A 21,560-nucleotide genomic window follows, 5' to 3' on the forward strand; every position below is an offset into this window, starting at 1 on the left:
ATAATTTTTTTTTCTGTGTCTACAACCTATTCCCGTCAATATGAGATTGGAGGTACTGCCCTACTCTACTCTCTTTCTGTCCCCATATAACATTTTGCCCCCCTCCCACCAAGAAAGCACCAGGTGTTTAGACTAGCTCAAGGTCAAAAAGTAAATTAATGGTAGGATTAGAGATAAGTTAAAAACAAAACATCTCATTCCTATCCCTTGCTCTATACTCTTAGTCTCTAACATTGTTAAGGCAGGCACAGGTTGTAAGATAGATGAACTGTGCTATGGAGATGAAAAAGAAGGGTTAGGGTCTGTGATCTATTTTTTACCTCTTTAGATTTGGAACTTCTACCAGTAGTGCTTTTAGTATTCTTAGTGTTTTGCTCAGCCAAAGTCTGAAACAGCAAATAAGAAATACAGAAAAACAGAATTTACAACCATATTATTAAAGTTCTAAAAAAAAAAAAAAACCCAGTAAACATTACTCAAATATAGTCAATTATGCAAATTATTTAACATGTATACAAAACTAAGTCAACAGTCACTAAACAGTATAGGCACAGTCTCTACAAGTTGTAGTTAAATTCAGTTTTACTGATCTTTTCGTCTCACAATGTCTAGTTAGGCAATCAGTGACCTGATAAAGGAAGCTTCAATTTAAGAGAGGAAACAGTTTCCCATTCAGAAGCAGAGTGGTAAATCACCTTAGGAGATTCACTGCAGACTTTTTTTTTTTTTTTTAAAACCACAGTTATTTCCAAATTGTATCCAAATAATGCTTTTCAAACTTGTCAATAAATTATGAACTTGAGCTTAATACTCTAAATGTCTACTGGTTTAAACAATGGAATCATTTAAGAAAAGGAAATGGGAGCTTCTGGGGTAGAGTGAGGAGATGAAAGTATGAAACAAAATTACATCTCCTACTACACAGCTACAGCAGCGGAGCTAATCACTTCAAAGACACACTGTGCCATTCTTCCTACGCTCCTCACCTTATTGTTGCTGTCATCCCGTTTCATGATGGAAGGTCTAGCCTCTGTTTCCTGAGATTGTTTTGTTACATCCCTGTAATCCAGTTTAGAAAGCTTGCCTTGCAGGGCTGAGATCCTTCCACTGCCTCCTCTGGTAAGACTGCTCTGAGTAGGTTTGAATTTACTGCTGCTTTCTGCCAAGCCTGACCTGGCACTTGTAGGTTTAAGCAGACCAAATTCCTTGGCTGAAAGTTTCTTTTCAGCATTTATTTGATCTCTGGGCACGGGTTTTGGAAAACTTTTCTGATTTTCAGTTTTTGAAACTGTAGCTTTTGCCTTAGAAGAGACTGTAACAGCCTTGATGCTTGGTTTACTGCTAGATACATCTGATACAGCCAGAATACTAGTTTTACTAGTTTCATCAGGCTTATTAACCTGACCCACTCCTTTATTTGGGTATGCCTTGAATAAAGTGTTTTCTGCAGGCTTTTCTTTCATTGCTGCCATCTTTTCCACCTTTTCTGCATCCATCCTACCTTCGTTCTTTTCAGCCTTCTCTGTTCCTATTTGAAGATCCATTCTGGTTTCCTTAGTATTAAATTCATTCTCCTCCTTTTCATCCATGTTACCTTTTTTTCCAGAAATATTCTTTTTGTCCACTGTCTTCTCATCCCCAGTGGAAATTCCTGGTACTAACGTCACAATACAAGTTGATGGCAATATTTCTGAAACAGTTTCATGTTTTTCTGCTTCAGCTACAGCTTCTACCATAGTCTGTGTAATTCCAGAAATGAAATCTTCTGCTTCAGATGGAGATTCTTCCAGAATTCCTTTGATGTTCCTTTCTTCTATAAACACACTGTCAGATGGTAACAATTCTGTTTTAGGGTTAATAATTTCTGCCTCTTTCTTCTCCAAGTCACTGTTAAACATCTGCTGATTTAAAGCACACTCCTCGGCATTTTCAGTGAATTGTTCAATACTGACTGGAGTGGATGCTACAAGAGGAATTTCTTCTTTGACCTCCTCTCCTTGAGTTTCAAGCTCCAAAGTTTCAATAGCAAAGTCAGTATCACATGTTGCTTTTACAGGTTCTTCCTCACAAGGCTCTTCCTGCTGTACCAAAGTTTCTGTTTGAATGCTGGGAGTACTTTCTTCTTCAAGCTCATTAGGTTTAACAGAGGGACTATCAGTTGCTGTTTGCACCTCACTTTCATCAACTCGACTGTTTTTCAAGTCAGGGCTAAAAGTATTTAAAAACAAACAAAAAGAACACAAACAAAAACACAAACAAAAATCAAACTATGATGAGAATTCAACCATTATAAAGATTCCTGTTGATGCCAATTGTTAAGACTTCCTGATGCATTCGTAATAAGCACTGGGAAATCCAACCAATCAGCATAAAATGGGTAAGATGTTTTGATGGAAATATGTAAATAATATAAATTATGACTGTTGATATGTTCCTTTTGCATTCATGTGATTATAGCCAGTATTTTCCCTCCTCTGTCAAGTTAACCTCTGACATTGAAAGGCCAAATGTGAATCTGAGACACTTCAAATATCATCAGGTCCTATTCCCAACAGTGGAAACTGAAATAATAAAATATGTGTACAGTTCTACAATAAAACTAATGATCCATGCATTATGATTTAAAATTTTATAAGTGAACCTTACCTAAAAAGAACATAAACAGAAACTGGTGGGGGGAAAAGACCATACTCTAAATCATATCACCTTTTTATTTTTTTTTGGATGTAAAATATTTTTTTAATTACCCAAGAACCATATTTATTAATGATAAAACTTAGAACATTTTTTGGAAAGTATTCTTTACATACTCTATTGAAGATTTAAAGCTAGTGACAAAACCTGATACAATCACCTTATGTGAACATACAGTCTTATTATAAATATTTGCCTTTGGCTGTAAGAAGAAATACATTAAAAAACAAACCTTCCCAATTCAAGAGAATAATGTATACTTCTAATATTTAACTTAAATGTGTAAGTAGTAGTATTCAGAAGAAATGGAGGAAATACATGGCTAAGTATATGTAATTCATCTTATTTCATCATGGTCTTCCCAAATCTAAAGTACATGAAAAGTGAGTAGTCCTATAATTCCAGTACTTTCACCGAGGTAGACACGGAATAAGTTATTTTTATATTAATGTTCCACAAATCAGAGGTTTTCTTGAAGAAGAACAAGGAAAACCTTAGCTTCCAAAAACAATGCCCAACATGCTATCAATGCAAATTAAAATTTACCAAATATATTCATATAATGAGAAGCAGCAGATTGGAGAAAGACACCAGAGAGTGATCCTATCATATCAATACCTGATTATTAAAAAGTACTGACTTTCTTCTCCTATTTTTTAAGGAAGGAGAGGATGAGCCATCCCTTTTGACCTGCTTCTTAGAGGGTGGCCACGTACCCTTCAGTTAACAACACAAGATGATCTGTATCGTGTGTGCTGAGATGTTAACCATATTTAAGAAAGTCGTGCTACCACATCAGTATCTTAAATCATTTGAACCAAACTGGTCTTTCCTCATGCCCCAAAGATTACATCCTGAGGAAACTCTTTACCAGATTAGAGAAATACCTCTTGACCCTAAACCTTAATCAATATATATTCTATCCATTGTGCAAGTTATTCTTTGCATGCTGAAATGGTTTTTTTTTTTTTTTTTTAAATAATCACACTCCTTTTATTCAAAATATAAATGGCTTATTTTAAGAGTTTCAAATCTTTACAATTCAAAATAAAATTTGTGGCAAAGCACAACCGGAAAAAGAGTAGTGACATTCACAGTTACAGCAGGTATATGAATATTACTTTTCAAAACAAGCTTTTGTCTTTAAATTACAAGACTCATTTCCAATAATGAAGAATATACTCAAATTCCTGCCTCATTACTGTACTGCATATTAACCCTATATAAAAGCTTTAGAAACTTAGGGCTAAGTAAAAACATCTATGGGGCTAAGATAACAATGGAGACCTTGATTCCTGGCTCAAGGATATAGAAAGACTTTTCCCTTCACAAGTTTTTCAATAAAAAAGTTATTATCTTATATACAAACTGAACCATTATGCAGTTCTATATTTGAAATAGAGAACACAGGTCTACTCAGAAGAATTATTTAATTCCATATTTCTCCTTGTGTGCTAGTCTTTTTAAATCATTTTTAAATGATTTAAAGTAAAGTGTTTTCTTTAGAGAAGTCATCTACCAAAACTAGTATCTGCTTTCTGGCTAATATGGGAAAAAAGCCTCAATATTCATCAAGTTAGTTTGAAAAGACAGTTTGAAATGTCAAATAAATGACATTAACACCAAAGTTAAACAACCACTCTTTGTAACGATCAAATGAAAACACAGCCATATTCTGGGAAATGGAACAAAAAAGGATTCCAGAAAGGCATTTGAGATACAGATATCTCATTTGCCACGCCTCCCTCCAGCCCCAATATCCCATCCCAATAATACCAGAATTTCACAGCCTTCAGAAAAAGCATACAATAAAAGCTGGACATGAGAACAAACGTTAACACTGAAAGACAAACATCCTGAGAAACTTTAAACTGGGACTTCACAATAGTAAAGATTAGTGTTTATTTCAGAGGCCAACTGGTTACTTCCTAATATTAACGAATTAGAAAAATTTCACTTAGCATTCTTATTTGTGGCTTTGATCAGATGATAAATAAAATCTGTTTACATGCCAACAGGATGAGTTCAGACATAATGTGAATTATTAAATTATGAATGTATCCATGAGTTTCCTCTAAACAGTAAATAGTTTACATTAGTTATAAACAGAAGTATCATATTCATAATGAATTGGCAACCACAAGTGCTTTAAAACAAAACAAAACAAGTGCATGTAGTACCAGCTACACAGGAAGCTGAGGTGGGAAAATAGCTTGTGCCCAGGAGTTCAAGGCCAGCCTGAGCAACATCGCAAGACCCTGTCTCTTAAAAAAAAAAATAAAAAAATAAAAACAACAAACAGTATTTTCTCAGCATCAGCTCACTCCAAAACAAACGTTCAGTATTCTGGACATATCCCACAACTTTTTCTCTAATGTAAAAAAGGGGGGGGGGTGGGAGGAATTAAGAAGTTTTTGGTGCTAATTTTAAAAATTAGTTTTTTAATTGAGGTTGAATACATCTGTAAATTCTTTAAGAAATATATTCAATTTTAAAAGCTATGTCTAAACAATGAGAGGAGAACAATGACCAACTGCTATTGCTATGGAGAACAACTTTTCATGAAGACCTCAAAAAAACTCTGTAAAATGAAATAAAATGGGTTTTGCCACAGAGTTATCCTGGCCAATCTTTAGGTCTATATATAGTACTACGTAGGCACTGTTATTTATTAAGCCCTTTGTGAGCTTTCAAATCACACACTGCTGGTGGTACTATTTCTTAGGTATGTGAATGCACCTGGTATGACATACAACTTAAAAAACCCTGTGCTGACACACAGAGCAAACCTATTGCTTAATGTTACTGGTATATTTTAATGTACTCATCATCTTTACCAACTAAAATAATCTGATTTTATAAAAATTACTGAGAAGAAAAATCCGTTAAGACGTGCTGTTTTTCAGGGATCTTAACATCAGTGCATCAGATAAAATAAACACTTTACATATTTAAACACTTTCAAACTGCTGTTTCAAACAAATATACGCTCTTACAACAAGGACTAATAAATACTGATGACTCAGTATACAGGAGGAAAAAGAAATATTCTAAATCAGTGATTTACAATGAAGAGCAGTGAAAGGCAAGTCATTAACTGGTGGAACAAGGGTGGTGATAAGGAGGATATCCATCAGAATGAGAAAGTTATTAAGGAGAGGGTGTACTTTATGTGGCCAGAACAAGGCTGTAAGTCACCAGTTTGTGGAGACTTTGAAAAACAAGCTTTCATTCCTCTGATAATGCAAAACTGTATACATAGATTTTTTGAACAAATACTTACTTGCCCCGACCCAGTTGTTTTTAAAAAGTATCAAAACACAATGAAATTAAGTAACATTAAAAGGTTAAAATTTTACTATCGTGTTTATTTTGGAATAGGAAAATCTAACAAAAACAATGTAATTACTGTTCTGAAGTTCAGTTATTCGAGAGTCTTAAAACATTTTATAAAGAAGTGATTTAATTCAAACTGTTTATATGTGCAGTTACTCTAATATTCAGTAAATACTTAAATGAGAGTAAATAAAAAACAACAAACAAAACTCCTAGGTCAGGCTGAATCCAAAAAGAAAACTGTAACAAGCCCATATGTACACAAAATAAATACGCAGAATGGAACGTTTCACTACATGTGAGCCATTACTATAAAATACAGCAATAAAATTCAGAAACTAAATACTATACAAAAGTGTCAGTAAACATAAAGCAACATACCTTTCTTTTTCTAATTCTGGGTCATGCTCAGTTTGCACCTGTAATATAATCAGCATTTTATTAGATGCTATTCCACTGGACTTGAAATATTTAACTATAAAAGCAATGTTTTTAGTTAAAATTTAAGCTCAAAAAAAAAAAAACCTTAAAAATGTATCAAAGCAGTATCAAAGCAGCTAGTTTTCAGTGTCTACATTACTATCAGGTTCTAGAATTTTTTTTCTAATTAAAGACCTCCAAATTAGGTCACACACAATAACTTACACTAATGAAAAATAAGTTTCCTTAATAATGATATAAATAAACTTTATTAACTTTAGAAGCCTGAAAATTCTATCTTTTCCCTAAACAATAAACGTGAAATATCAACATCTTCCTTGTGGAATTATTTTAAAAGACTTCTAAGAGAGATCAGCTGACTAAAAAAGTTTCCTATTCAAAATACCTAGAAATGCTGAACAAAATTGAACAATAATCCTTTTAAATATTTGTCTGATATCTGATAAATATTTTAAATATTTGTCTGATATCTGATAAATATTTTAAATATTTGTCTGATATCTGATAAATATTTTAAATATTTGTCTGATATCTGATAAATATTTTAAATATTTATCTGATATGTGGGTCCCAAGAAAGCAATATTCTGGAGCCCCAAAAAAGGGCAGCAATTAAAAATCAGTCCCTATATGCCAAGCACTGTCCTAGGTACTTGGGATGCATCAGTGAACAAAATGGCAAAAATATCTGCCATTTAGAGCTTATACATACTAGAAGGAAGCCTTTTTTGAGAAATCATGCATTCTCTGGGTAGAAACCTTCTAGAAAGATTTTGTCAGACTAAAAACTGAAAACGGTACTTTAAGGAAATTCAGTGTGTCTAGAGAGGATTCCTGGCATAGATGTTTGAGTCCAACAGTAAAGACTTCCTTTACTGGGATATCTGGTGATAAGTCTAGCTTATATCCTAACGATACTGCCCAAAACTAAAGATGACGGTTTTTAAGTCCCAATTACAGAGAGTGTTTACTAGCAGCTTTCCATTAAGGAGAAAACCTTATTAGAGAGAAAAAAAAAAAAAAACCCTGTATGGTATCAGAGGAACTCTACATCAGATAAGAAGTTGGCCAACTTACTTCCTTATTCATAATGGAATAACAGAAAAACAAATGCACAAAAGTGAACAAGGTAAGCTAAAGAAAAGATATTTCAGACAATTGAAATGCCTTTTAAAAAACTCAAAAGAACATCCTCAGAAAAATTCAAGAGAATATAGCATCTATGAAATCAGTGCTGGTGTTATTTCCAGAAAAATAGAATATTAAAAATTGAAGGAAATAAATCAAAAAATAGTAACAGAAAAACTTCCCTGGGGCCAGGCGTGGTGGCTCATCCCTGTAATCCCAGCACTTTGGGAGGTTGAGGCAGGCGGATCATGAGGTCAGGAGTTCGAGACCAGCCTGGCCAGCATGGTGAACCCCATATCTCTAAAAATACAAAAAAAATTAGTGGGCATGGTAGCACATGCCTGTAGTCCCAGCTACTCGGGAGGCTGAGGCAGGAGAATTGCTTGAACTCGGCAGGTGGAGGCTGCAGTGAGCCGAGGTCATGCCACTGCACTCCAGGGAGGCTCCATCTCAACAAAAAAAAAAAAAAAAAAAAGGAAAAAAAAAGAAAAACTTCCTGCTCTAAAAGCAGGATGTAGGAAATGAGTCCCAAACCAAGAAAAAACCTTACGCACTGGACTAGCAATACCAACCCTCTCTTTAGAAATTCTTGAATCACCAAACATGTCCCTAAAGCCTTTGATCTGGTTCTTCTGTCTAAAAATCTCTTCTCCTTGAAATTTTCTTAGAGCTTGCTCTCTTCCATCAGGTCTCTCAAATAACTCTTCTGCTGAGGGACTATCACTGACCACTTTAAGATACACATTCCCCACATTAATCATTCTCTTTTTATCTCGATTTATTTATTCACAGTCTTTTTATTACTTTTATATCTGTTTATAGTCTATCTCCTCCACTAAAATATAATCCTAGAGGACTAGGACACTGAAACAATGTTCATCATGGTATTCTAATACCTAAAATAGTGTTAGCATAGAGAAAAGGAATTAGATAAATATTAGTTTAGGGCCAGGCACAGTGGCTCACACCTATAACTCCAACACTTTGGAAGGCCCAGGGTGGAGGAGCACTTCAGGCCAGAAGTTTGAGACCAGCCTGGGCAACACAAGGAGACCCCATCTACACACACACACACACACACACACACAAATCAAAAATCAAATAAGATAAAGTTAGCCGGGCATGGTGGCATGCCCCTATAGTCTACTCTGGAGGCTGAAATGAGAGGATTGCTTAAGCCCAGGAGTTAAGGCTGCTGTGGGCCATGACTGAACCATGGCACTCCAGCCCAGGTGACAGAGTAAGACTTCGTCTTTAAAACAAACAAACAGAAAAACAAACTCGTTTAAAGAATATATAAATCCTAAAACCTTTCAGAGGAACAAAATAGTTATGATCTAAATCAGCCTTCTCCTCGATAATACTGGATTCTGGATGCTAAAAACAATCAAAGGAAAAATAGCCTAAGCACAGAATTTTACATCTAGACAATCAATCAATGAAATATGTAAGAGCAAAATAAAGTCAGTTTCAAACATGCAGAATTTCAGAAAATGTACTGCCTCCACCACATACTTTCTGGGGTTAAAAAAAAATATTTGAGAATGTACTCTAGCAAACAGAAAAACAACCTGTGACGTGACAGAATCCAAGAAAAAGCAGACATAACTCAGAAAAACAATGAAAGAAAACCAAAGGTGTATAATTGGTCAACAAAGCAAATGACCATAAATTTAGAAAAGAGTCACAAGAATAGCCCTGAAAGGAGATTCCATTCAACAAATAGTAATTAAGTTACACAGATGATCACAGTAACATGAAGACTGTCATTTTTTCCCCCTTTCAACAAGATACAAACCCTAAACCATACAAGAAAATCATAATCTACCTACTCATGAAAATGTGGCACCATTTTGAGAAATGACTGGGAATATAAGAAACTCACCTGTGAGTGTAGAGGTTATGGACACATATTACGTATTGCCTTCTTTATAAACCCATTTTCATTATTACTTAATTCTGCAGTAAGTATCTTCATAATCACAATATCAAAAATGCAGATACTAGTTTTCAGTATTTAGAATGGAGTGCTACATGCTTTGTATACAAGCTAACTATAGATATTGAAATAAAGGTCAAACATACTATACAAAGAAGTAACATTTCAGTCTAACAAAAACAGTAGGTGTTGAAGAGAGGATAATACAGAGTTGATTATTAACTCATTTTAAATAGTAGTCAATTAAAAACTGTTATAAATAGGCCATATGTGTTATCCAACTTAAGCTATACGAATAAGGTTCTGGGTAAGCGCTTAGGAAGTGAAGTACCAATTCAGGCAGAAGTTTATGTAAATTTTCACTTGTTTAATTTTCTTTTAACTCTAAGAATTTGGGACTATATTTCTGGGATAAGGATTTCTGTACAGTCAGTGTTTAATTTTGAACTTAGTTGAACATAACTAAATAATAGCTTGAAAAATATAAATGACAATTGTTTAAAAATGCATGTTCTGCTGAGGAATAGCTAAAAACTTTTACACATTTTTTTCTGAAATTATCAAGTGAAATGAGCCACTCATTTGTGCTTAAACTGGTACCTACCATAATACATTTATTTAAAGATACTCTAATTTAGATTTAGATGATGAAATTGCCTTTTTCTTTAGATAGTGCAAGATTTTTAACAGACTGACAAACAATACAAGGACACCAAATATAAGGTCCTATTATTTACCTCTGATATCAGCATACAATGGAATAGAAGGAGAAAATACCTGAGTTTGAATTTAATGCTTTCAAAGGTGAACTATTCATAGCTTTCCTACATGTACTACTGTGTAAGCCAAGAACCTGTGAAATCTTATTTCTTAACATAAAAACAGTTTATAATAAATGTAACTGAAACAAAAAGAAGAACAAACAAACTTCTTTCTACCCAGAGGAAGCCAAAATGGATTCAAAGTAGCTGCATTCTGGAGACAATCATGTTACATACAAAGAGTCACTGTACACAAAAATGTAGATACCTACATGTCAACAATAAGTATTCAAATGCATATATGTTACATTGTTGAAAATTTCTTTATTCTCGTTTAGACAAATTTATACTGCTTTATAAACTATGAAAATTGGAACACTCATTGCAAAACAAATTGTAAAAATCATCTCTAAACACAGAAACAAGTTTGACTACTGCCTGAGAATGACCTTTATGTTCTCTGTATTTTCTAAAATCACAAAAGCTGAAGCAAGAGAAATCTTACCTCTGGTAAGTCTATCTTTGGAGATAATGAGCAGGTCAATATACGGTCACCAATGTTTTGTGGATTTTGTTTCAGAAAGCTGTACATTGACTGAGCAGATTCAGGACTATCTAACTGAAGAATTGCCTTTGGAGAAGATTAAAAAGTTATGAATAGTTCTTTAAAAAAATTAAAATTAGAATAACTACATAATCCAACAATTCCACTTTTTAGTATATCCTAAAAGGAATGAAAGCCGATACTTGAACATGTATTTGTACACCCATGTTCACATAAGCATTATTCACAACAGACCAAAGGGAGAAGCAACCCAACTGTCCATCAATGGATGAGTGGATATAAAAATGTGTTACATGCATAAAACAGAATTATTACTCAGCTTTAAAAATGAAGAAAAATCTGACACATGCTGCAACATGGATGAGCCTTAGAGACATTATGCTAAGTGACATGAGCCAGTCACAAAAAAGCAAATATAATTCTACACACATGAGGTAACTAAATTTATAAAAACAGAAATAATAGTTGATAAGGGCTGAATTAATGGCGAGTTATTGCCAAAAGGATAGAAAGCTTCAGTTTGAGAAGATAAAAAGTTCTGCAAATGGATGATGGTGATGGTTGCACAATGTGAAGGTGCTTAATACCACTGAACAAACAAACATGATTAAAATGTTAAATTTATGTCTTACAAACGGTAAAATTTGTGTATTTTACTACAATAATAATGTTTTTGTTTTAAAAGTTTGGAATATATTCTTCTTTCAGGTTTCAGATATGTGATTACAAAGGTAAGGTTAATCCTTATTTAAAGGAAACAAGAGAAAACAATCCTTAAAATGTTGTAAAGGCAAGGCAAAACTGAAGAGAATGATAGGTATTTTTTTAAATAGAGGATTAAAAATGTTTACAAGAAAGGTTCAGAATTCCTATGTGCCATCTGTGCCCCACCTTCCACTCTTTGTCACACTATTCATCATATTCCATTCTATGCTCTATTTATCAGAAGCATATCAAATAAGTTATTACCTAGTTGTTGGTTAATTAAGTGCTCTTTATGAATATTGTCCACTTTTATGTAAAACCCTGCCTTTCTAGGTAATATATGGCTGATAAAAATTTAATTTTAATGAACATATAGCTGAAATACATATTAAATACAGAAGGCATACCAAATGTAAATAAATGAATAATTTGTGGTTCTTTAAGAGGCCAAATCATGAAAGTAAGGAATGATTATTTTTGAGACAGGGTCTCGCTATGTTACCCAGGCTGGAGTGTGGTGGCGTGAACACAGCTCACTACAGCCTCCAACTCCTGGGCTCAAACCATTCTCCTCCCTCAGCCTCCCAGGTAGCTGGACCACAGGCACACGTCACCATGCCCAGCTAATTTTTAAACTTTTTGTAGAAACGACATCCCACTGTGTTGCCCAGGCTGGTCTCAAACTCCTGGGCTCAAGTAATCCCCTCACCTCAGCCTCCCAAAGTGCTGGGATTACAGGTGTTGGCCACTGAATCCAGCAATTATTTTATCTGTATCTCTCTCTTTCCATATAAACAAACAAATAGACCTAACTCAGGTGTTTCATAGCTGGAAGGGACTTAAAGAAACATTGGGTAATACCCCTTTCATTTTACAAATAAGTGTAAACCAACTTAGCCAAGACCACAAAGATAGTTAAGATCAGAGCCAAAGCAACTCAGGTCTAAACTTCCCAGTAAGATAATGCTGTCTGCATTATATTACCTTTCCCCCTTGTGTAAGTCTTATTTTTCCTTAAAAACTAGGAGTTCTGAAAAAAGAGAGGTCATCTCTTCTTTCTCGGCCCAGTCCAGAATAAAATATTCTGGTTTATCATAATTCTGCGAAGTGGTTGAGTAATATTTATAGGTGCTTCAGATCAGAAGCTGAGTTAGAAGTTGCAGATTGTCAGAATACAGGGTTATTATATATTCTTTATAGAATGTATAGCTAAATTATGAGGGAACTTGTTACCTTGTTTTTATTACTTATGAATACATGGTGATCCACTTTTCCAAACTGAAGTCCAACACAAAGTACACACTGAAGTCCATCTTCCAGTAAATTATCAAGATGTACAAATCGATCATAAATTGTATCTATGTTTGCCTGTAGTTTTTTTTTTAAGAGACAGCACAGAAAAAACCACAGCTGAAGCAACAAACGGTAAAACAGATTAACATTAACTTTATTACAGAGGTCAGATGATGTTCTCTCCCAAGAGTAAGAAAATGACTACATGGGGGAAGATAGTGAGGTCTTAATTTTACATACGAGTAATCAGTAAAACGACGTACTAAAATGGGAAGTATAATATTTCTACTATCAACATAATGTTTACCCAAAACATCCTCAGACAAGATATTGACCTATTAGACCATCTAGTATGCACTCCAGTACCTGAAAAAATTTTTCGCATCAAGGACTACAAGAAACCTTTATTTTTTTATTTTTACCAAGAAGACCCATCTGACATCTCCATCACCTCTATATCTTAAAATTAGTTCTAAAGTTTTAATTCCTAAAAGGCAAACAAGTAAAACAATGTTTCCATCAATTAAATAAGTATACAAAAGCATTTAAATGCAAAACTTACCTCTGGGTCATTTTCTTTTACCAAGGTTATAAATATAGCTTCCTAAAAAGCCAAAATAGATAAAGGTTGACAGTATAAGCTCTTTCTCATACAACTACTTACTTAGTTAAGATTTATAACATGACAATCTATACAAATATGCATTACAAAGTATTTTATAAAATTAAGAAGCAGCAAGATTTACATTATTTCCAAAAATCTTTCTCTCCTAAACAAGCCTCATTCTAACCCATACAATTTAATTCTTCTTATTCCCCTAAGAACATAAAAGACTAATAAGATAGTACCATTTAGGAAAGACATTCAAATTCACATAAGGAATAAAGAGATTTAATTTAGACAACAGGAAGAGAATTCAAACTACAAAAGAAAAGTTAACTAAGCAAAGTAGGAGATGAGAAAGAACAGAAATGCAGGCAAATAAAACAGCATAGAGCATAAATGCAGATTTGATGCTACTGAATTATGAAGAGACCAAGAACATCAGGAAACAAAGATATCAAAGCAGGCAGAGGACAACTAATGGAAGGCTTTGTGTGCAGCAAAGGAACTTGGACTTTATAAGACTGAGGATCCTAAATTTTTTTCTTGTTGATACTACTGACGTGTATAAAACAATCTCGCCAATTACATCACATTAGAGTGATTCTTAATGAAAGACGTTTTTACATTACATGCATTTCTACCTGCCTCTAGAGAGGATGTAATATTTCTACCTCATGTAATGCATACAATATTTCTACCTCATGCTTCTCAGCAGTTGACAGTAAATGTTTATAGGCCACACAGAGGCACTGAGGGGTGTGTACATGCGATAAAAGCTGAGAACTCAAACGAGTTTTATAAAACCGAAGGTAGCATGTATGTACAAGAGACAATTACTTTTGTGCATACAAAAGGTCCAGGAGGAGGTCTATTTGTTTTAGAGACTAGGTCTCCCTCTGTCACCCAGGCTGAAGTTCAGTGGTAAAATCACAGCTCAGTGCTGCCTCGAACTCCTAGGCTCAAGGGATCCTCCCACCTCAGCATCCTGAGGAGCTGGGACCACGGGCGTGTGCCTTCAGGCCCAGCTAATTATTTTAAGTTTTGTAGGCATGGGGTCTCACTTTGTTGCCCAGGCTGGTCTTGGGTCCTCAAGTCCTGGGCTCACACAATCCTTCCACCTCAGCCTCTCAAAGTGCTGGGATCACCAGCGTGAGCCACCATACCTGGACCAGTAAGAGTTTTTAAGAGATAAAGCAATGGTATACGGGATAAGGAAGAGGGAACAAGCTCACTGAGTTAAACAAGATTTATAAGGAACTAAATTTAAGAAATGAGAGAAAAAAAATTAAAGATAACTTCCAGAATTCTAGTTTAGATGACAGATAATGGCAGAAAGATAAGAGAGAAACCTGTCTTTAGACAAAATTCCACCTTTTTTCCATCCCAACATACATGAAGAATAGGATTCCCTCACTATGAAAGTAACTCTCAAACAGTGGGATGGGTGACTGGGTGATTGTTGGTGGGACAGGAAGAAGCTTTCTCAGTGTCTGTGAGAAAAATGTGACCCAAAGTGGAAAACTAGAAAACATAACAGACTGTAACACATCCGATTTAAAAACTTAGTAAGAACTAGTAAAAATGGTGGTCTGATTTACCTCATCTTTTATATTCATGTTTTCAGGAGCCATACTAATTGAAAGTTGATTTCCATCCATCAATACTGGGAAGCAGGTATAAAATTTTACCATAGACTCAGCAGCTTTTCTATTTATTTCTATATATGCCTTTTAAAATAGAAATTACGGTAACAAAAAAATCTTATGTTACTTTTTCTCAAAAACAGACTTACAAGTATAAACAAACTACTTCAAATGTCAAGTGAACTGAACAACTTAGTAAATATTTTTAAGATAAAAAATGCAGTCCTCAGAAAATTGAGGCCCAAAGACTATTACAACCATAAGCAAGAAATAAAGAATGAATAAACTCACTATACTAAGGCAAACTAAAGAGGGAAAAAAGAAGAGACATTCTAGCCACTGACATTAAGAAAAATCTTATTCAACACTGTATCCTTAGTACCTAGAGCAGTATCTGGCATGTAGCAGATATAGCTCTAATCAATATTAGTGTTTCTTCAGTAAATAAATTTATTGATAAAATATGAGAAATATGAGAAATGAAAGAACCAAAGAAACGTGTAATAATTGTGAAGTCATTTTTCATTTTGTTATTTTCATAGGTGTAAAACTGTAGCTCCACACATTTTGGTTTTAATTTTCACACCTTGGTAAGTAAAGAGGTTGAAACTTCTTCCATATATTTGATAGTTAATGAGGTAGAAAGCTGTATGTTTACTTATAGTTGTAAGCCTATTTGAAATGAATTATCTCTTAAGGTTATTTATTTATTGTAGTTTTAATAAGTTACAGCATAATGTAGACGTGAATCCTGTTCCCTTTTTTAAACAAATACTCTTAGTTTTTAAATTTTCATTTTAATTTGTTAATTTTGATTTCATAAATGTTTAAAGTATTTTCATTAAGTCTCCAAATATTTTAATAATTTTACTCAACTCCACTCAAAACTGGGCAGATAACTTAGGTTTAAAGTTCAACCACTGTACACAATGCAATGGGTTTTAGTATATTTACTGAGCTCTGCGATCATTCAAATAATCTACTTTTAACATAATGTGAAATTACACATAACTCACCTGTACTCATTCTCTTCTACCATCTTCTCAAGCACACTGGCTCCGAGTGCCTCAAAACATATATCCTATTCTACTTTCAAAGATCTCTAGTGACTACCAACTCCTTTCTATCCTAAGAACACTTCTTCCCACTATTCTAATGGTGTTATTTCCATGATTTAAACTATTTCCTGAAATCTCGCTCAATTAAACATACTTCCTACAAGTTGTTTATTAACATACATTTTAATGTGTTGTTTTAAAAATACAAAGCCAGCACATGCTTATAGAAAATTTAGAACATAAAGATAAACCTAGATTGTTTTAAGTACTGATGACATCATTAGTCTGAGTCTGAAAATGGTTACTTCCCATTTGAGTATCACTGATAAAAGAGCAGAAAGAGTATGAAATACAAGTAGAAGAATGATCTACAAAATCTTATAAATATAGCTTCCTAAAAAGCCAAAATAGATAAAGGTTGCTGGTATAAGCTCTTTCTCATATATATACTTATGTATTAAACATACTAAAGATATAAAACATTTCCTATTATTAAACATATTAACATAACATAGTAAAGATATATTTATTAAACATATTGAAGATATAAAACGTTTCCTATTAAACTAAAATTTTGAGTAAAACTTTGACATATTAGAAAGCCATTTGTCCCCATCATTAAAACTATGTCTCATTACAACAATACTAAAATACAGGACATCTGTGTTTTATATTTTAAAATCCCTTAGCTTGAAAGTTTACTTTGAGATACTGCTTTTAAACCCTTTCTTTTTAGTTTTGTAAATTTAAGTTTTTCAAAGCATGCTTGCAGAGGATATGAACAGCTATTAATCAACTCTTACCTTTTTATGAGATGATAAAATCAAGATATCCTTTAAACCACCAAATGGTTTTGCTAAGTCATAAACTTCTTCTACAGAATATCCTTTATTAGGCAAATTAGAGATAAGCATCACACACATTTCTTCTGTTTCCTTCAAAACAAATTTTTAAAATCTGTTATTAAAATTTCTTTGTTTTATATTTACTTAAGTTTATACTGTATATCATGTTATGTTACTGTATCATTGCATTTAATACTGAGGAAAGTCTGATAAATTCAAGAGGCTGGTCTGAACCTCAAATTAAAAAGAAAAGCAAAAAAGTTTGCAAATTTACACTCTTCAAGAGCACAGACTAATTGTAGTTATACCATCTGTCATCTAGTCCAGGTCTGCTGGACTCTTTTTCACCCACTGTTTTTTTTTTTTTTTTTGAGAGTCTTGCTCTGTTGCCCAGGCTGGAGTGCAGTGGTGCAACCTCGGCTCACTGCAAGCTCTGTCTCCCAGGTTCAAGTGATTCTTGTGTCTCAGCCACCCAAGCAGCTGTCACCCACTGTTTTAAAACACAAGTTCATTTGTTTCTGGCTACAACTGCTTCCTTTCATATACTGTCGCCATCCCAGTGCCTTGTGATAATATCCCCACACTCCAAATCAGTGTGTATCCTTTTATCTTCCTGAATAAGATAATCACTTTTAGGCAATACATAATAAAAAAGCTCCTGAGAATCTTTACCCCACAACCCAATCCTTAACGCAATTAAGCACTTTGTTTTCTGCCATCCCTTCTCTCAGATCCATTTTATTCTTCAAGGTAACTCTCTCATCAATGCCAATTACTCCTTTCATGGTTATTGGGGAAATTTCTAAAGATGATGTGCTATAGTCAACTTGGCAAGTTCTGATTTCTAGGGGGAAAAAAGGCAGGAAGTTACAATCTTCATAAACCATTTTAGTGTGACTTTACACTAAATTGGTGCTCTAAAATACTCTTCCTAAAATAAGACTTTACTACTTAGTTACTACTTGAAGAATGGATCTACTAGACAAAAATAAACTTATGCTCAACACCTGAAGGATCTAAAAATCTACACCAGCAAAATATAAATGATTGTAATGTATTCATAATAACAGATATAAACACAAAAAAACAATATATTAAGTGAACTTTACGTCCTTTAAATAAAACTGCAAACTCCACTTGCTTCCCCAAAAATGCAAACAACTGGTATTCTAACCATTAACATATCTCCCATTTACCTCTAAGAAAAAAACAGACTTCACAAAATTCTACTGATTCTAATTTAACCAACTACTGTCTACCCAAAACCCATTTTGGCATAACATGTTGTTCTCAATGAAAAGTAATCTTCAAAAAACATGTACATTTGTTGATGATCTGTTCCTAATTTTTGTGACTTAGTCCGCACCTCGGGGTTTTTGAGCTAAAATCACATTTTTTTCTCTTTTCCTTTTTAAAATTCATGTTTTAAAAGTCACAAATGACTGGAACTTCTCACATGCTAAATACCGTGAATTTTTTACCTGGGTTTTTAAGAAAAATATCTTTTGTTAAAATGTCTGGAGCTTTAAAGAAATAAATAAAATATGAAAACTGACCTTAACTGGTTCATTTTCTGTGGCCTCCAAAGCAGCATCTTAATACAAAATAAAATTAAAAACGATGCAGACATACTTATCAAGATCCCACTTTATTCCACAATAGATTAAACAGTAGCTACATGAAAACATGTAACACAACAAAAGTCTAGAGAATTAGTACAAAATAACTACAAAAGTGACATTGGCTTTTAAAAAACATACTTAAATTTCATTCTTTCTGACATCAAAATTTCAGATTAAGAGATAAAGACATGAATCATAATATTCTTAATTTCACTTAGGTATGGCATTGGTAATTAAAATAAGTAAAGAACAAAATAAAATTTCTATTGACCTACCAGAAATAGCTTCTTTAGCACAGTTTTCAGTGGCTTTGACTTCAACACTGGTCTTTATTTCAGAGTTTTCTGCATGAAATAGTCTGCTTTTATAGTCTAGTAAAACACTAATATAATTAAACTAATGAATCTAAATAGGAACTTAAGCTAGTTTGACATTTCAAGTCTCCTTAGGCTGACCTGACATAAGCCAAATACCTCTCTTTGAAAAACAAAAGACAGCAATCCCCGCTTTGATAATTTTTAGGCAGAATTTCAAAATATACCTTAAAGATGATCTAAAGAAAATAAATGGACCCATAGAGGGAAACAACACACACTGGGGCCTATTGGAAGGTGGAGGATGGGAGGAGGGAGAGGATCAGGAAAAATAACTAATAGGTCCTAGGCTTAATACCTGGATGATGAAATAACCTGTACAATAAACCCCCATGACACGTTTACCTATGTAAGAAACCTGCACATGTACCCCCGAACTTAAAAAGTCAAAGAAAAGAAAAGAAAACAAAGCACTGAATGACCACATTTCAAGCTTACCTGGTACAGTCACAGGTTTGTTAGAGTCTTTGTTTTTGACATTCCCAGTCTTTTTGGCTTCTAGAGACTTCTTTCCACCAGATTTTGCTTGTAAAAGTACAGTCAGCCATTATTCTAAAGGTCTGTTAAATCATTTAGCATGTTTCACACTAATGTATTAGCAAATTAGTTTGACTTTATCACAAAAGCAGCTCTTTTCCAAATAGTCATTATTTCTATTTATTTTCAGTACCTCTTTCCCAATAAGATTAAAAGCAAATTTAAATCAAGATACAACTTTTTGGTGATGCCATCAAATGAGCCACATGTTTAACCTTCATGTGGCAGACCAACATCATAATCACACACACACACAAATAATACTGTGTAATTTCTGCAAAGATTCTTTAGAATTTGTCTATTAGGAAAGATACTACTAAAAAGATTGCTCTAGTTGCAAGGTGCTAAATTTATTTTAAATAGTGTTCCATTTCTTTATGGAAAAAAAAATGAATTCTCCTAACATACTTTTTAAAAGTAACACGCATCTAAGAAATTGTACAAACTGGAGATGGCAATGTGAATTGACAACTCTAAAAAAACGAGGGAAACAGAGATTAAACCATTTATGGAGGGAAACGACAGAGCAACCCGTGATTACAAAGCTGTCAAAAATGTACAGTATATATATGTGATTGTTTACACGCACAAAAATGTATCTGCCTATCTGCCAAAGACAAAATTCCAACAAAATGGCTCAGGTTTTAAATATCAAGGAAATATCTACTAAACTCTTCAAGTATTAGATGCTAACAATTATTATACGAATTTAAAACGTGAATAAAGAATAAACAATAAAATCTCTCCTCCCCAATAGTCTTACCTGTTTTGATTGAAGCTTTATTACCTTTAGCAGCTACTGTTACCACAGATTTTACAGAACTTGCTGATTTCCCTAAATCACAAAAGATGCAGTCAAAACTGGTTTACTTAACCTCACAGAGAAAAAGATTTAAGAACAATAGGCTATATTTTATTCAAAACATAAAATGCTATCATCTTTGGGAACATAGGCCATTTTCTAAATCTAGCAATGATGATAATTTCTTCAGAAAAAAGAAATCACTGAAATAAGATATTTACCTCCCTACTGGGGTATAGGTCAAACATCCCTAATCTGAAAATCCAAAATCTGAAATGTTCCAAAACCTGAAACCCCGAGTGCTGCTGACACGATACCACAAGAGGGAAATTCCCAGGTAAGTACTTAAAAAAAACTGTTTCATGCACACAATTATTTAAAACACTGTATAAAATTGCCTTCAGGCTATGTATATAAGGTGTATATGAAACATAAATGAATTTCACGTTTAGACTTGGCTCCCATCCCCCAGATATTTCATTATATATATGCAAATATTCCAAAATCTGAAAAAAATCCAAAATCTTAAAACACTTCTGCTCCCAACCACTTTGGATAAGGGATACTCAACCTGTACTTAAAATAGCATTCATGCAAGTTAAATAAATTTCTGAATGTGTGGATCAACTAGAAGCAAAATTACTAATTCCAAGGACATAAAAACAATCCCATACTTTCAGCAGCTCCAAAAGCAGTTAAACCTAGATCCTCCCAACCCATGCTTCCACGGCTCCTAATTGATTAAAAAGCATTCAAGAACACTTATATCATGGTCAGGTCACAGAAAGATTGTTTTGACTCATTCCTACAGTTTCCTAGCTGTACAGGACTATTTAAATTGCTCTGACCATTATTTGTACCTACATTATCTATTACTATGGTCTATTTTCCAAGATGGTTCTGTTTATAAAGATGTGATCATCAAAGTGTTGCAGAAAATCGTCAGAGAGCCCAAACCCTTTCCACCATTCAGAGAGCAAGAGGAGATTTAACTTCGAAATTAGGATTCATAACAACTAGCGAGAATGGATGAGGAAAAAGCCCAAGATCAAAAATCAATAGATCTAAATTGAATTCCAATTTATATTAAGAAGCTTTGGGGCACGAACAGATTTGTGTACACATTTCCCTATACATAAGGGTGGTGATTGCCAAAATTACCTAACAGGAACGTTATGAGAATAGAATCATACTTTTTAAAATCATACAAA

General features: G+C 33.8%; 1 protein-coding gene across 5 annotated transcripts in view; it reads right to left on the reverse strand.

Moving 5' to 3' along the window:
• Positions 1 to 21,560, reverse strand: part of ZNF638 (zinc finger protein 638) — a 154,257-nt gene that overhangs the window by 10,037 nt on the left and 122,660 nt on the right. For all 5 annotated transcript variants that reach the window (XM_063617845.1, XM_055242704.2, XM_055242705.2 and 2 more), the window contains exons 12-23: positions 20,311 to 20,382; positions 19,449 to 19,535; positions 18,912 to 18,980; positions 18,571 to 18,608; positions 16,973 to 17,104; positions 15,067 to 15,195; positions 13,424 to 13,465; positions 12,802 to 12,936; positions 10,804 to 10,929; positions 6,412 to 6,449; positions 987 to 2,208; positions 321 to 386 (exon numbers count right to left, since the gene is read on the reverse strand). In XM_063617845.1, the coding sequence (XP_063473915.1) occupies positions 321 to 386; positions 987 to 2,208; positions 6,412 to 6,449; positions 10,804 to 10,929; positions 12,802 to 12,936; positions 13,424 to 13,465; positions 15,067 to 15,195; positions 16,973 to 17,104; positions 18,571 to 18,608; positions 18,912 to 18,980; positions 19,449 to 19,535; positions 20,311 to 20,382 (2,156 nt within the window). The remainder of the gene's footprint in view (positions 1 to 320; positions 387 to 986; positions 2,209 to 6,411; positions 6,450 to 10,803; positions 10,930 to 12,801; positions 12,937 to 13,423; positions 13,466 to 15,066; positions 15,196 to 16,972; positions 17,105 to 18,570; positions 18,609 to 18,911; positions 18,981 to 19,448; positions 19,536 to 20,310; positions 20,383 to 21,560) is intronic.

Source organism: Symphalangus syndactylus, chromosome 14, assembly GCF_028878055.3.
Source record: "Symphalangus syndactylus isolate Jambi chromosome 14, NHGRI_mSymSyn1-v2.1_pri, whole genome shotgun sequence".
Classification (NCBI taxonomy): Eukaryota; Metazoa; Chordata; class Mammalia; order Primates; family Hylobatidae; genus Symphalangus; species Symphalangus syndactylus.